The 16,800-nt window shown below is 44.9% G+C and overlaps 1 protein-coding gene across 2 annotated transcripts in view; it reads right to left on the bottom strand.

The window, feature by feature from the left end:
- phka1a (phosphorylase kinase, alpha 1a (muscle)) overlaps positions 1-16,800 on the bottom strand; it is a 64,850-nt gene that overhangs the window by 44,635 nt on the left and 3,415 nt on the right. For both annotated transcript variants that reach the window (XM_052497717.1, XM_052497718.1), the window contains exons 2-6: positions 6,252-6,410; positions 5,861-5,908; positions 4,517-4,685; positions 4,204-4,286; positions 3,123-3,203 (exon numbers count right to left, since the gene is read on the bottom strand). In XM_052497717.1, the coding sequence (XP_052353677.1) occupies positions 3,123-3,203; positions 4,204-4,286; positions 4,517-4,685; positions 5,861-5,908; positions 6,252-6,410 (540 nt within the window). The remainder of the gene's footprint in view (positions 1-3,122; positions 3,204-4,203; positions 4,287-4,516; positions 4,686-5,860; positions 5,909-6,251; positions 6,411-16,800) is intronic.

The raw sequence follows: 16,800 nt of genomic DNA, 5'->3' as shown, positions 1-16,800 counted from the left end.
CCAGTACAGACAGTAGAGGACTGACCACCCCTCAGAGCCCGGTTCCTCTCTACCCAGTACAGACAGTAGAGGACTGACCACCCCTCAGAGCCCGGTTCCTCTCTACCCAGTACAGACAGTAGAGGACAGTCCACCCCTCAGAGCCCGGTTCCTCTCTACCCAGTACAGACAGTAGAGGACTGACCACCCCTCAGAGCCCGGTTCCTCTCTACCCAGTACAGACAGTAGAGGACAGTCCACCCCTCAGAGCCCGGTTCCTCTCTACCCAGTACAGACAGTAGAGGACTGACCACCCCTCAGAGCCCGGTTCCTCTCTACCCAGTACAGACAGTAGAGGACAGTCCACCCCTCAGAGCCCGGTTCCTCTCTACCCAGTACAGACAGTAGAGGACAGTCCACCCCTCAGAGCCCGGTTCCTCTCTACCCAGTACAGACAGTAGAGGACAGTCCACCCCTCAGAGCCCGGTTCCTCTCTACCCAGTACAGACAGTAGAGGACAGTCCACCCCTCAGAGCCCGGTTCCTCTCTACCCAGTACAGACAGTAGAGGACTGACCACCCCTCAGAGCCCGGTTCCTCTCTACCCAGTACAGACAGTAGAGGACAGTCCACCCCTCAGAGCCCGGTTCCTCTCTACCCAGTACAGACAGTAGAGGACTGACCACCCCTCAGAGCCCGGTTCCTCTCTACCCAGTACAGACAGTAGAGGACAGTCCACCCCTCAGAGCCCGGTTCCTCTCTACCCAGTACAGACAGTAGAGGACTGACCACCCCTCAGAGCCCGGTTCCTCTCTACCCAGTACAGACAGTAGAGGACTGACCACCCCTCAGAGCCCGGTTCCTCTCTACCCAGTACAGACAGTAGAGGACAGTCCACCCCTCAGAGCCCGGTTCCTCTCTACCCAGTACAGACAGTAGAGGACTGACCACCCCTCAGAGCCCGGTTCCTCTCTACCCAGTACAGACAGTAGAGGACAGTCCACCCCTCAGAGCCCGGTTCCTCTCTACCCAGTACAGACAGTAGAGGACTGACCACCCCTCAGAGCCCGGTTCCTCTCTACCCAGTACAGACAGTAGAGGACAGTCCACCCCTCAGAGCCCGGTTCCTCTCTACCCAGTACAGACAGTAGAGGACTGTCCACCCCTCAGAGCCCGGTTCCTCTCTACCCAGTACAGACAGTAGAGGACAGTCCACCCCTCAGAGCCCGGTTCCTCTCTACCCAGTACAGACAGTAGAGGACAGTCCACCCCTCAGAGCCCGGTTCCTCTCTACCCAGTACAGACAGTAGAGGACAGTCCACCCCTCAGAGCCCGGTTCCTCTCTACCCAGTACAGACAGTAGAGGACTGACCACCCCTCAGAGCCCGGTTCCTCTCTACCCAGTACAGACAGTAGAGGACTGACCACCCCTCAGAGCCCGGTTCCTCTCTACCCAGTACAGACAGTAGAGGACAGTCCACCCTCAGAGCCCGGTTCCTCTCTACCCAGTACAGACAGTCAGAGAGGACTGACCACCCCTCAGAGCCCGGTTCCTCTCTACCCAGTACAGACAGTAGAGGACTGACCACCCCTCAGAGCCCGGTTCCTCTCTACCCAGTACAGACAGTAGAGGACTGACCACCCCTCAGAGCCCGGTTCCTCTCTACCCAGTACAGACAGTAGAGGACTGACCACCCCTCAGAGCCCGGTTCCTCTCTACCCAGTACAGACAGTAGAGGACTGACCACCCCTCAGAGCCCGGTTCCTCTCTACCCAGTACAGACAGTAGAGGACTGACCACCCCTCAGAGCCCGGTTCCTCTCTACCCAGTACAGACAGTAGAGGACTGACCACCCCTCAGAGCCCGGTTCCTCTCTACCCAGTACAGACAGTAGAGGACTGACCACCCCTCAGAGCCCGGTTCCTCTCTACCCAGTACAGACAGTAGAGGACAGTCCACCCCTCAGAGCCCGGTTCCTCTCTAGGTTTCTTCCTAGATTCCTAACTTTCCAGAGTTTTTTCCTGGCCAAAGTGCTTCTACATCTGCATTGCTTGCTCTTTGGGGTTTTAGGCTGGGTTTCTGTACAGCACTTTGTGACATCAGCTGATGTAAAAAGGGCTTTAAAAAATACATTTGATTGATTGAACAGGAATAATTCATGAAAAGAGAGCAACAGGAAGAATGGGATGAATGAGAGGGGTAAATGGAAGGGTAAATGGAGGGGTAAATGAGAGGGGTAAATGAGAGGGGTGAATGAGAGGGGTAAATGAGAGGGGTAAATGAGAGGGGTAAATGAGAGGGGTAAATGAGAGGGGTGAATGGAGGGGTGAATGAGAGGGGTGAATGAGAGGGGTGAATGAGAGGGGTGAATGAGAGGGGTGAATGAGAGGGGTGAATGAGAGGGGTAAATGAGAGGGGTGAATGGAGGGGTGAATGAGAGGGGTAAATGGAGGGGTAAATGAGAGGGGTAAATGAGAGGGGTGAATGAGAGGGGTGAATGAGAGGGGTGAATGAGAGGGGTGAATGAGAGGGGTGAATGAGAGGGGTGAATGAGAGGGGTGAATGAGAGGGGTGAATGAGAGGGGTGAATGAGAGGGGTGAATGAGAGGGGTGAATGGAGGGGTGAAGAGAGGGGTGAATGAGAGGGGTAAATGGAGGGGTAAATGAGAGGGGTGAATGAGAGGGGTGAATGAGAGGGGTGAATGAGAGGGGTGAATGAGAGGGGTGAATGAGAGGGGTAAATGAGTACGGAATGTTCAGAGTGTTCCGCAAGCAGGTCAGGTGCTTGTGTGTGTGTGTGTGTGTGTGTGTGTGTGTGTGTGTGTGTGTGTGTGTGTGTGTGTGTGTGTGTGTGTGTGTGTGTGTGTGTGTGTGTGTGTGTGTGTGTGTGTGTGTGTGTGTGTTCTTTGTTGCTTCACTATTTTGATCATAGCTTGATAAAGGTTATATGTTTGTGGCAGGCTTTCTCAGCAGTGTCAGTCATCTTTATAGGCTTTCCCATACAGACCACAATGTGTGTGTGTGTGTGTGTGTGTGTGTGTGTGTGTGTGTGTGTGTGTGTGTGTGTGTGTGTGTGTGTGTGTGTGTGTGTGTGTGTGTGTGTGTGTGTGTGTGTGTGTGTGTGTGTGTGTGTGTATTCTCACTTTAGCCATGCCGATGGAGCTAGCATTTAGCTCAGGGATCCCCTGGTTCGTCTTGTCTCCTCGCTCCCACATCCCGTAGTCCTGAAAGAGTATCATTCATAAAGTATTTATAGAGCTTGGTAGAGCATTCATAGAGTATTTATAGAGCTTGGTAGAGCATTCATAAAGTATTTATAGAGCTTGGTAGAGCATTCATAGAGTATTTATAGAGCTTGGTAGAGCATTCATAGAGTATTTATAGAGCTTGGTAGAGCATTCATAGAGTATTTATAGAGCTTGGTAGAGCATTCATAGAGTATTTATAGAGCTTGGTAGATCATTCATAGAGTATTTATAGAGCTTGGTAGAGCATTCATAGAGTATTTATAGAGCTTGGTAGAGCATTCATAAAGTATTTATAGAGCTTGGTAGAGCATTCATAGAGTATTTATAGAGCTTGGTAGAGCATGCATAGAGTATTTATAGAGCTTGGTAGAGCATTCATAAAGTATTTATAGAGCTTGGTAGAGCATTCATAGAGTATTTATAGAGCTTGGTAGAGCATTCATAAACTATTTATAGAGCTTGGTAGAGCATTCATAAAGTATTTATAGAGCTTGCTTGGTAGAGCATTCATAGAGTATTTATAGAGCTTGGTAGAGCATTCATAGAGTATTTATAGAGCATTCATAAAGTCTTCATAATCACTGTAAGTAGCAGAGTGAGTAAGCAGAAGGGTCCCATTTTAAATTAAATCACCAACAACTTAAAATGACATTATAGAGCTTTATAGAGCGTTCACAAAGTCTATATTAGCACTACATAGATGCTACAACATCCACAGTTCACTTCTTCACTTCTTCACGTCTTCACGTGAATTTAAAACAGAACCTTACACCCACTTTGCGAACTATGAAGTCATATCAAATCAAATGTATTTATAAAGCCCGTCTTAGATCAGCTGATATCTCAAAGTGCTGCACAGAAACCCAGCCTAAAACCCCCCAAAACAGCAAGCAATGCAGGTGTAGAAGCATATAACCTCTATATTAACTCCTATGACAGTTCATAGACACTACATAGAGACTGAAGAGAAACGTACAGCCACTTTGTAAGCTGCCTCGATGTAGAACATGAGATTCTGTACCACATCCACCTCATCCTGAGTGTAGACGATATGGAGTCCTGCAGGACAGACACGCGAAGGGTAAATACGAGATCAACAATTATAAATAACGTTACAAAGAAATATACATTTGATAGACTTCTAGTTGCTACGACAACTGGAGACTCAAAAACATGAGGACTAAGTGAGGAAGATGATACACACACAGTCCTAGAAGACAAAACATATGAAGACGTCACATGAAGATGTCATAAAGCTTCATAGAGCAGTCATGGAGTGTCCCCTCTACCTGAGGCAGTCATCTGAGCAAGGAACAGCAGGAACAGAGAGGTAGCGTCCACTTGGAGGTGTCCCCACTGATCGTCCCCCACCACGGTAGCACAGGTCCTGGTGTTGTACTTAGCATGGAGGCAGTCCATGGTGCTCTTAGTGTACTTAAACTTCTCCACCTTGTCCAGCTGAGAGAGAGAGAGAGGCAGAGACAGAGAGAGACAGAGAGAGACAGACAGAGAGAAAAAGAGAGAGACAGACCGAGGAAAAAGAGAGAGACAGACAGCGAGAAAAAGAGAGAGACAGACCGAGAGAAAAAGAGAGAGACAGACCGAGAGAAAAAGAGAGAGACAGACCGAGAGAAAAAGAGAGAGACAGACCGAGGAAAAAGAGAGAGACAGACCGAGAGAAAAAGAGAGAGACAGACAGAGAGAAAAAGAGAGAGACAGACAGAGAGAAAAAGAAACAGACAGAGAGAAAAAGAGAGAGACAGACAGAGAGAAAAAGAAACAGACAGAGAGAAAAAGAAACAGACAGACAGACAGACAGACAGAGACAGACAGACAGAGACAGACAGAGACAGACAGAGACAGACAGAGAGAAAAGAGACAGACAGACAGAGAGAAGACAGAGAGAGACAGACAGAGAGAAAAACAGACAGACAGACCGAGAGAAAAAGAGAGAGACAGACCGAGAGAAAAGAGAGAGACAGACAGAGAAAAAGAGAGAGACAGACAGAGAGAAAAGACAGAGACAGACGAGAGAAAAGAGAGAGACAGACAGAGAGAGAAAGAGAGAGACAGACAGACAGAAAACAGACAGACAGAGAGAAAAGAAACAGACAGACAGAAACAGACAGACAGACAGACAGACAGACAGACAGACAGACAGAGACAGACAGAGAGACAGACAGACAGACAGAGACAGACAGAGACAGACAGACAGAGACAGACAGACAGAGACAGACAGACAGAGACAGACAGACAGACAGACAGACAGACAGACAGACAGACAGACAGACAGACAGACAGACAGACAGACAGACAGACAGACAGACAGACAGACAGACAGACAGACAGACAGACAGACAGAGACAGACAGACAGACAGACAGACAGAGACAGACAGACAGACAGAGACAGACAGACAGACAGAGACAGACAGACAGACAGACAGACAGACAGACAGACAGAGACAGACAGACAGAGACAGACAGACAGACAGACAGACAGACAGAGACAGACAGACAGAGACAGACAGACAGAGACATGTATGTATTACACATGTATGAGCCTTTAGAATGTCTCATTGTCTTATACAGGCGTTTACATCTTGTCCAGCTAGAACCTGTGGGTCGTACCTACCTGTCTCATAATGCACTGTAGAACACCTCTCATTAGTTTCACCACACTCTGGTGGGGAGAGAGAATAGAGAAGAGGAGAGAGAAGAGGAGAGAGAAGAGGAGAGAGAAGAGGAGAGAGAAGAGGAGAGAGAAGAGGAGAGAGAAGAGGAGAGAGAAGAGGAGAGAGAAGAGGAGAGAGAAGAGGAGAGAAGTCATTAACAAGCAGCCATACACCTCCCAATCAGCAGGCAGACAGACCAGAGGACTCGCTAGCCAGGAAGAGAAACAAGACAACTAAGGCTTTGCCACCTGGGACACACACACACAAAAAAAACACACACACACACAGGGCCCTAAACCGTGAGTCAAAAGAACAGTTCAGCAGTACAGACACACACACACACACACACACCTGTTCCAGTTCGTAGGCCTTTGCCTTGTCTTCATCTCTGTCGGCATTCTTCCTGTAGGCCAGACTGAGTGCCCAGACAGACAGGATGCTGTACACGTTGTCTCTCACCCAGGCATCAGGCTGATCTCCACTGGCTGGGAGGAGACCTGTGACTGGGTCCTGGGGAGGAGAGAGAGAGGGAAGGGGTTAGGGCTGATCTCCACTGGCTGGGAGGAGACCTGTGACTGGGTCCTGGGGAGGAGAGAGGGAAGGGGTTAGGGCTGATCTCCACTGGCTGGGAGGAGAACTGTGACTGGGTCCTAGGGAGGAGAGAGGGAAGGGGTTAGGGCTGATCTCCACTGGCTGGGAGGAGAACTGTGACTGGGTCCTGGGGAGGAGAGAGGAGAGAGGGAAGGGGTTAGGGCTGATCTCCACTGGCTGGGAGGAGACCTGTGACTGGGTCCTGGGGAGAGAGAGGAGAGAGGAAGGGGTTAGGGCTGATCTCCACTGGCTGGGAGGAGAACTGTGACTGGGTCCTGGGGAGGAGAGAGGGAATGGGTTAGGGCTGATCTCCACTGGCTGGGAGAGACCTGTGACTGGGTCCTGGGGAGGAGAGAGGGAAGGGGAGGGCTGATCTCCACTGGCTGGGTCCTGTGACTGGGTCCTAGGGAGGAGAGAGGGAAGGGGTTAGGGCTGATCTCCACTGGCTGGGAGGAGACCTGTGACTGGGTCCTGGGGAGGAGAGAGGGAAGGGGTTAGGGCTGATCTCCACTGGCTGGGAGGAGAACTGTGACTGGGTCCTAGGGAGGAGAGAGGGAAGGGGTTAGGGCTGATCTCCACTGGCTGGGAGGAGAACTGTGACTGGGTCCTAGGGAGGAGAGAAGGAAGGGGTTAGGGCTGATCTCCACTGGCTGGGAGGAGACCTGTTACATGTTAGAGGGGACAGGTCAATGAGATATGGTCATACTGTAGGCATGGTCCCTATAGTGTATTAGGGTTGGGAGCTATCCAGATTTCCATTCCTTCATACTGTTTCATACCGTAAACGTTATTACCAGCAGTAGGGCTAGGCGATATAACAAATTAATTTAAAAGTATGTGTAAGCAAGATATTTATTTTACCTTTATTTAACTAGGCAAGTCAGTTAAGAACACATTTTTATTTTCAATGACGGCCTAGGAACAGTTCAGGGGCAGAACGACAGATTTGTACCTTGTCAGCTCGGGGGTTTGAACTTGCAACCTTCCGGTTACTAGTCGCACGCTCTAACCACTAGGCTACCCTGCCGCCCCAAATATGGAAATATGCAAATGCATGTATCGCAAGAATACATTTTTTATTTCTTTATGTCAGCTTGTTCTTATGTTGTCTTTGGTCTTGTCTCCTTCGCTCCTTCCCATTTACACACACGCCAAGCTCCTCCCCCACACGCCAAGCTCCTCCCCCACACGCCAAGCTCCTCCCCCCACGCCATGCTCCTCCCCCACACGCCAAGCTCCTCCCCCACACGCCAAGCTCCTCCCCCACACGCCAAGCTCCTCCCCCCCACACCATGCTCCTCCCCCACACGCCAAGCTCCTCCCCCACCCGCCAAGCTCCTCCCCCACACACCAAGCTCCTCCCCCTGCCACTCACAACAACAAAGATGGAAAATGAATGCTCAGTTTCTGTGGCGTGCAGCATTACGTTACCACGTGTGCTTCAGAGATTATTTATGAGACGTGTTTGTTTTCTATAATGGCTGCTACCAGAAGTTGGTCATTATTAGTGAATGTGCATTTTGCATGGTTCTGGTTACATCTGTAACAAAAAGGGCATTTTTAACAAACAGATCAGTGATTATTGCAAAAAAGCAGGTTAAACTATTTGTATAAAATAATTACATTATTAGTGGGTCTTATGATTGTGGAAGGATTATATTAAGTTTAGATAGAACTTCACAAGCCCTGAATTCATTAGATTATTGCTGACTGTTTGAAATGCAGTGTATTTGACCTTTCATTGTACAACAAAGCTGATTTAGAGAAAATGTTTTGTTTTAAATCGAGATATATCTATCGTGAATTGCCCATAGAATTGAAAATAACAATAGAGAGATGATTGAGGCCATATCGCCCAGCCCTAACCAGCAGCAAACACAACGGGTGCCTGAGAGTTGGGCCAGTAAACGAAAGGTTGCTGGACCGAATCCTCGAGCTGACAAGGTACAAATCTGTCCTTCTGCCCCTGAGCAAGGCAGTTAACCCACTGCTCCCCGGGCGCCGAAGACGTGGATGCCGATGAAGGCAGCCCCCAGCACCTCTCTGATTCAGAGGGGTTGGGTTAAATGTGGTAGACACATTTCAATTGAATGCATTCACTTTGACTTCTCCACTTTGACAACTGCAGTGCTACAGAACTACTCCACTTTGACAACTGCAGTGCTACAGAACTTCTCCACTTTGACAACTGCAGTGCTACAGAACTTCTCCACTTTGAAAACTGCAGTGCTACAGAACTTCTCCACTTTGACAACTGCAGTGCTACAGAACTTCTCCACTTTGACAACTGCAGTGCTACAGAACTTCTCCACTTTGACAACTGCAGTGCTACAGAACTTCTCCACTTTGACAACTGCAGTGCTCACAGAACTTCTCCACTTTGACAACTGCAGTGCTACAGAACTTCTCCACTTTGACAACTGCAGTGCTGCAGAAGTTCTCCACTTTGACAACTGCATTTGTGCTACAGAACTTCTCCACTTTGACAACTGCAGTGCTACAAAACTTCTCCACTTTGACAACTGCAGTGCTACAGAACTTCTCCACTTTGACAACTGCAGTGCTACAGAACTTCTCCACTTTGACAACTGCAGTGCTACAGAACTTCTCCACTTTGACAACTGCAGTGCTACAGAACTTCTCCACTTTGACAACTGCAGTGCTACAGAACTTCTCCACTTTGACAACTGCAGTGCGACAGAACCTCTCCACTTTGACAACTGCAGTGCTACAGAACTTCTCCACTTTGACAACTGCAGTGCTACAGAACTTCTCCACTTTGACAACTGCAGTGCTACAGAACTTCTCCACTTTGACAACTGCAGTGCTACAGAACTTCTCCACTTTGACAACTGCAGTGCTACAGAACTTCTCCACTTTGACAACTGCAGTGCTACAGAACTTCTCCACTTTGACAACTGCAGTGCTACAGAACTTCTCCACTTTGACAACTGCAGTGCTACAGAACTTCTCCACTTTGACAACTGCAGTGCTACAGAACTTCTCCACTTTGACAACTGCAGTGCTACAGAACTTCTCCACTTTGACAACTGCAGTGCTACAGAACTTCTCCACTTTGACAACTGCAGTGCTACAGAACTTCTCCACTTTGACAACTGCAGTGCTACAGAACTTCTCCACTTTGACAACTTCCCCACTTTGACCCCATAGGCATTTACTATGAGTCTCTCTCATCTTTATCAGTTGGGCTATATCTATTACATGTGGGTGAGTGTGTGATGGGGCTGTGATATAACTGACATTTTTGGTAACACTTATTTGTCATGCAAATGGTCACAGTTCTTGCCATAATTCTCATTTTTGTTGAAAAAGGTTCTGAGCTTTTAACACATCTTTGAAAGTTAGCTACAACATACCTAATGAATACAAAACATTTTGGTGACACCCCTGTCTCAAAAACAAATGGTTTTGACAGCTTGTAACTTCTGGAAATGAAACTTCTCCTCCCGACTGTGTCATTCATTCGGGATTAGAAGCCACGACCTGACCCTTGAGATCCTTTATTCTCTATTTGGGTTAGGTCGGGGTGTGACTAGGGTGGGCATTCTAGTTTATTTATTTCTAGGTTGGCTTAGTATGGTTCCCAATCAGAGGCAGCTGTCTATCGTGGTCTCTGATTGGGGATCATATTTAGGCAGCCTTGTCCCACCTGTTCGGTGTGGGATCTTGTCTATGTATAGTTGCCTGCGAGCACTACATTAGCTTCACGTTTCCTTTTTGCGGTTGCAAGAATTTTGTATAATTTAAATGTAAAAATTCAAAGTCTTGAATCCGGCATTGTTTTGCGTATCATGTCATAAACCATTTGCCATGGAATCGGTACGTTTAAAATCTCTTCCCAACTATTTTGCAATCTATAATGCACAGCTGTCAATTTTTTGGTCCTTAACCTGTTAAGTCGACCCTCTACTTTTTCGAACATTCTGTTAAAAATCGCTTAACATTTCAGCGCCCTGCTACTCAGGCCAGGAATATAGTATATGCATATGATTAGTATGTGTGGATAGAAAACACTCAGACGTTTATAAAACTGGTTAAATCACGGCTGTGACTATAACAGAACGTGCGTTTCATCGAAAAGTGCAGGAAAATCTGATTACTGAAAATGGAAATAACTATCCTTGCGCTACTTCCAGGAATTGTTCAAAGTGAACCGAATTAAATGAGGCCGAGGTTGCAGTGCCTACAGCTTCCACACGATGTCTAGAGTCTTGTCATTTGATTCAGCTTTGATTCTTGGTCAAACCGAATCAAGGGAACCGATTCCCTCCGGTCTCCGACCGGATGTTTTGGTCGAGCTCTCTCCAGACATTTTTTAGAGACGGACACCTATAGAATTTACATCGCCTCCTGATGAATTTTATCGCTTATTGACGTGTACTAATACCTAAAGTTGCATTACAAAAGTATTTCGAAGTGTTTTGTGAAAGTTTATCGTCAACTTTTTGAATTTTAAAATATGACGTTACGTTATGACACGCAATTTTTTTCCGTTTATCACACAGTCTTCATAGATCGATATCTAGGCTATATATGGACCGATTTAATCGAAAAAAAAGACCCAATAGTGATTATGGGACATCTAGGAGTGCCAACAAAGAAGATGGTCAAAGGTAATGAATGTTTTATATTTTATTGTGCGGTTTGTGTAGCGCCGAATATGCTAATTATTTTGTTTACGTCCCCTGCGGGTCTTTTGGGGTGTTTACATACCATCAGATAATAGCTTCTCATGCTTTCACCGAAAAGCATTTTAAAATTCTGACTAGTTGCCTGGATTCACAACGAGTGTAGCTTTAATTCAATACCCTGCATGTGTATTTTAATGAACGTTTGAGTTTTAACTAATACTATTAGCATTTAGCGTAGCGCATTTGCATTTCCAGAGCTCTAGATGGGACGCCTGCGTGTCAGGTAGGAGCAAGAGGTTAAATGAAACTGGTATATACAATTTTCTTTAACCAATTACGGTCTTTAATGGGCCGACAGACAAGTTCCTTACTTTTCTCCCCCTTCCACTTGCCTCTTCCATTTTTGCAGTAATGTTGCAATTAGTTGGTTGTAATTTTGAGTAGAGCAGACATTTGCATATTTGTGTTAGCTGCATGTGTGACGTAACTCCACCAGTACTATTTATGATATAATTTAAAGACTATAAAAGAAGTATAATGTTGTTGTTTTTTTATTTTTTATCTATTACTGTATTTGAGTTTAACAACAATATTTGTTGTATGATTTGTTCTGTTTCTTCTGTTTTCTGGTTCCTTTTCAAATAACTTAAAGTGCTTAAAGGTTGTAATCTGAATAAAGGTGACATTCTAGAACATGGGGTGAGACATTCTTATTCGGATTTTAGTATAACCTTTGTATGACTGAAGTCCTTAGTGAGAGGTCTAATGCTTTAATATGTAATCATTTCTGCCCTCTGAACTCATATTCCTTATATAAATAGGCCAGTTTAATTTTCTGGCTTGCTGTTCCAAATCAAATTGAATATTGTTTTACTCATATCATTTAAAAAAAACTGGTTGTTAGGTGTAGGCAAGACCATAAGCAAACTGGGATATGACTAAAGAGTTAAATCAGGGTAACCTGTGAAATAACTAAATATTTAAATCAGGGTAACCTGGGATATGACTAAATATTAATCAGGGGGATTTTTTCACAAATAGACAGGTATGTTCCTTTCCATGGTAGCAAGATCTTATCTATTTTTGCCAACTTTCTATAAAAATGTAGTGAGATTATTTCTTTCTTTCGGGATATGTATACCGAGTATGTCCACATCACCATCAGACTATTTTATTGTTAAAAACACGGTAATGTAACATTTTTGTGATCCAATACATAATATACATGTGCCGTAATTTGGTTGTAATCCAGAGAGGTTAGAAAACGTATCTAGATCCTCTATGAGGCTGTGATCCACATTGTGTATTTAAAAGAAAACATCAATCATCAGCGTACAATGACACCTTGGTTTTAAAGCCACGGATTTCTAATCCCTTAATATTATTGTTGGATGTGATTTTAATAGATAACATTTTGATGACCATAATAAATAGATATGCCGATAGTGGACAACCTTGTTTTACTCTTCTTGACAGTTTAAAACTTTCAGAGAAGTAGCCATTATTTACTATTTTACACCTGGGGTAACTGTACATGACTTTACCCATTTGTATAAGAGATTCTCCTAAATGTAAATGTTCCAGACATTTATATATAAACTCCAGTCCTAGAGGGAATCTCGCTAACTAAACTATCAGAGACCGACCAAGAAGATCTCAACTCCCCCTTCACTCCTGAGGAGGTCCTGGAGGCAATTACCTCCATGCCCCAGTCCCCAGATGGATTCCTCAGAGAGTTCTACAAAGCTTTTTGGCCCCAGCTCAGCCATATCTTCATGCCAATGCTGGATGATTTGTGCAAAAATTGAGCTCTCCCAGACTCTATGTACACAGCCCTCATTACAGTGCTGCTATAAAAGACAAGGAGCCTCTATCCTGCTCGTCCTTCCGGCCCATAAGATTGTTGGATTGACTACAAAATAATTACCAAATTGCTCGCCAAAAGACTAAACATTCTTCTTCCCAAAATAATAAAAGCGGACCAAACAGAATTTATTAGAGACAGGTGCTCTTCTGATAACATTCACCATCTTTTTGATATTATTGATCAAGTAAACACACAGAAGAGCCCTGTCCTGCTGGCTTCACTGGATGTTGAGAAGATGTTCGACAGGATGGAGTGGAGCTTTCTGTTCTCAGTCTTAGAAAAGTTCAATATGGGCCCAAATGCATAAAGTTCCTATACTGTCATCCAAAAACCATGGTGACTACTAATGGTCTGAATTGTGACAGATTCCCTTTGGGACGTGGCACAAGACAAGGATGCTCGCTGTCCCCGCTGCTCTACTTGTTGGGGGCGGAACCTTAGGCAGAGTTGATAAGGATCAATCCAAGTATTATGGGTCTTTGGCCATCAGCACAAGATTTTGCTCTACGCAGATGATGTCTTGCTCTACATATCCAACCCTGAGAAATCCCTCCCATTTTAGACACAATTGCTCAGTACGGCAAGTTTTCAGGATATAAAATACATTTGAACAAATCCACTGTTTGCCCTCTCAGTCTTACACTCAACAGCTCTATGAAGATGTTCCAATGGAAGACACAGGGGTTTCAATACCTTGGGATCTTCATAACACCAGATCTGAATTGCCTTTTCAAGGAAAACTCCTGGATCGAATCAAGAACGATCTCCAAACCTGGATCTCCCTCCCAATTAGCCTAGCCGGAAGAATTAACATCCTCCCTAGATTGAACTATTTAGTTCAGATGCTCCCATGCTATCTCCCAGTTTCCTTCTTCAAAACAACTAACCAAAGCATCACCAAATGTACATGGGGCAATAAAAAACCTAGGATCAAGTTCTCCACTCTATCGAAACCTGAATCTAAGGATGGTCTTGCCCTTCCCTCCCTTCAATTGTACTACTGGTCTGCCCAAATCCGCAACATGCTAACATGGATTACAGAACAGACAAGAATTTTGATTCAGATAGAAGCCCAATCCTGTGGTTCATTACCCCTCAGCTCAATTATATTAATTAATAACTTTAGTGAAGTGGGCAACATAGCCAAAACCTTTGTGATTTACAGCACCCTACAAGCATGGAGGGACTGTAAGAAATACCTTGGCATATCCTCCCAAAAATGTTCTCACTCGCAACCCAGACTTGGAAAATGCCCTGAGTGATGCCAACTTTCCTCTTTGGCCCCGTTCAGACCTGTTTCATCAGAACACCACTACACTGAAATCCTTTCAAGAGCTCTGCAGTGAATACAATGTGCCAAGATCCAATTATTTTTTTTAAATCTTCAAATTAGACACGTAACTTCCTCATGTGGGGCGGCAGGGTAGCCTAGTGGTTAGAGCGTTGGACTAGTAACCGGAAGGTTGCAAGTTCAAATCCTCGAGCTGTCGTTCTGCCGGCAGTTAACACACTGTTCCTAGGCTGTCATTGAAAATAAGAATTTGTTCTTAACTGACTTGCCTAGTTAACTAAAGGTAAAATAAATGTACTTCCAAGGGGAGGTTTAGAGCTCAAAGTTGAGACCCTTCTTGCTACAATCCATCAACAGAAAAAGACCACTACAATCGTTTCTGAGAAAGGGGGATCCTGCTATACTATGAATCAGGGAAAAGGATCTTTGTCTGACTATCAGTTATGGGCGGATGGTTATGACAGGGTTTACTGCTCCTCTACTAATGTAACAATGAAAATAATTGAATTACACATTTTTATAAAAATGTTTTTACACCCCAGTGAGACTCCATAGAATGAATAGACATTTATCCTGATTGTAAAAGATGTACACTAATGTTCAAAAGTTTGTTGTCACTTAGAAATGTCCTTGTTTTTGAAACAAAAGCACATTTTGTGTCCATCGAAATAAAATAGATCAGAAATACAGTGTTAATGTTGTAGCAAAACACCAGTCTCAACACCAGTCTCAGCACCAGTCTCAACACCAGTCTCAACACCAGTCCCAACACCAGTCCCAACACCAGTCTCAACACCAGTCCCAACACCAGTCTCAACACCAGTCTCAACACCAGTCTCAACACCAGTCTCAGCACCAGTCTCAGCACCAGTCTCAACACCAGTCCCAACACCAGTCTCAGCACCAGTCTCAACACCAGTCCCAACACCAGTCTCAACACCAGTCTCAACACCAGTCTCAACACCAGTCCCAACACCAGTCTCAACACCAGTCTCAACACCAGTCTCAACACCAGTCTCAAAGTCAACAGTGAAGAGGTGACTCCGGATGCTGGCCTTCTAGGCAGAGTTGCAAAGAAAAAGCCATATCTCAGACTGGACGAGAAAAATAAAAGATTAAGATGGGCAAAAGAACACCGGCACTGGACAGAGGAACTCTGTCTAGAAAGCCAGCATCCCGGAGTCACCTCTTCACTGTTGACGTTGAGACTGGTGGTTTGCTAGTACTATTTAATGAAGCTGCCAGTTGAGTACATGTGAGGCGTCTGTTTCTCAAACTAGATACTCTAATGTACATGTCCTCTTGCTCAGTTGTGCACCGGGGCCTCCCACTCCTCTTTCTATTCTGGTGAGAGCCCGTTTGCGCTGTTCTGTGAAGGGAGTAGTATACAGCGTTGTACGAGATCTTCAGTTTCTTGGCAATTTCTCACATGGAATAGCCTTCATTTTTCAGAACAAGAATATACTGACGAGTTTCAGATGAAAGTTCTTTGTCTTTGGCCATTTTGAGCCTGTAATCGAACCCACAAATGATGATGCTCCAGATACTCAACTAGTCTAAAGAAGGACAGTTTTATTGCTTCTTTAATCAGAACAACAGTTTTCATCTGTGCTAACATAATTGCAAAAGTGTTTTCTAATGATCACTTAGCTTTTTAAAAGAATAAACTTTGATTAGCTAACACGATGTGCCATTGGAACACAGGAGTGATGGTTGCTGATAATGGGCCTCTGTACGCCTATGTAGATATTCCATTAAAAAATCTGCCGTTTCCAGCTACAATAGTCATTTACAACATTAACAATGTCTACACTGTATTTCTGATCAATTTGATGTTATTTTAAATGGACAAAGAATGTGCTTTTCTTTCAAAAACAAGGACATTTCTAAGTGACCCAAAACTTTTGACGGTAGTTTACCTCTGAAAGTGGAGCACGTATTTTGGAGTTGTTGAGATTACCAGATTTGGGCCCAAATCTCTATACATACTGCTGCACAGAAAACACTTGATGTACAGTTAGATATGAACCCATGGCTCTATATTCTTCTGCAGGACTTTGTTCTTGATCCTGACAAAAAATGTGTTTTTGACTATCACATACTTTTGCTAAAATATGTATTGTTCTATTGTGGGTTTCTAATTCTTCTCCTACATTTAAAATGTGGATTGACCAGATTGTTGACTTTCTCCCTCTTGAAAAGCTCACTTATGACCTCCGCAAGAGACAGCCCAGGTTTGACAGACTCTGATCTCCACTACTCAACTATATTTCACATTGGACAGAGTGAACGGGGTGATTAGGGAAATTAGCAGATACATGTTGCGTAAGGTGCTGTAAAAACTCATTCTTTGCTCGTCGTCTCAGCTAAGGCTGGAAATAGCCAATAGGAACGCTGATAGTGCTGCTGCAAGTTTGTTTGTTTTGTTTGATATTATTTATGTTTTTACACATCTGTTTGATTGAAAAACAAGAAAACTTAATAAAACTTTAAATAAAA

The sequence above is a fragment of the Oncorhynchus keta genome, chromosome 35 (genome assembly GCF_023373465.1).
Source record: "Oncorhynchus keta strain PuntledgeMale-10-30-2019 chromosome 35, Oket_V2, whole genome shotgun sequence".
Taxonomy (NCBI): Eukaryota; Metazoa; Chordata; class Actinopteri; order Salmoniformes; family Salmonidae; genus Oncorhynchus; species Oncorhynchus keta.
Note: the sequence above shows the minus strand (reverse complement) of the source record. Positions and strands in the feature narration are given on the sequence as shown.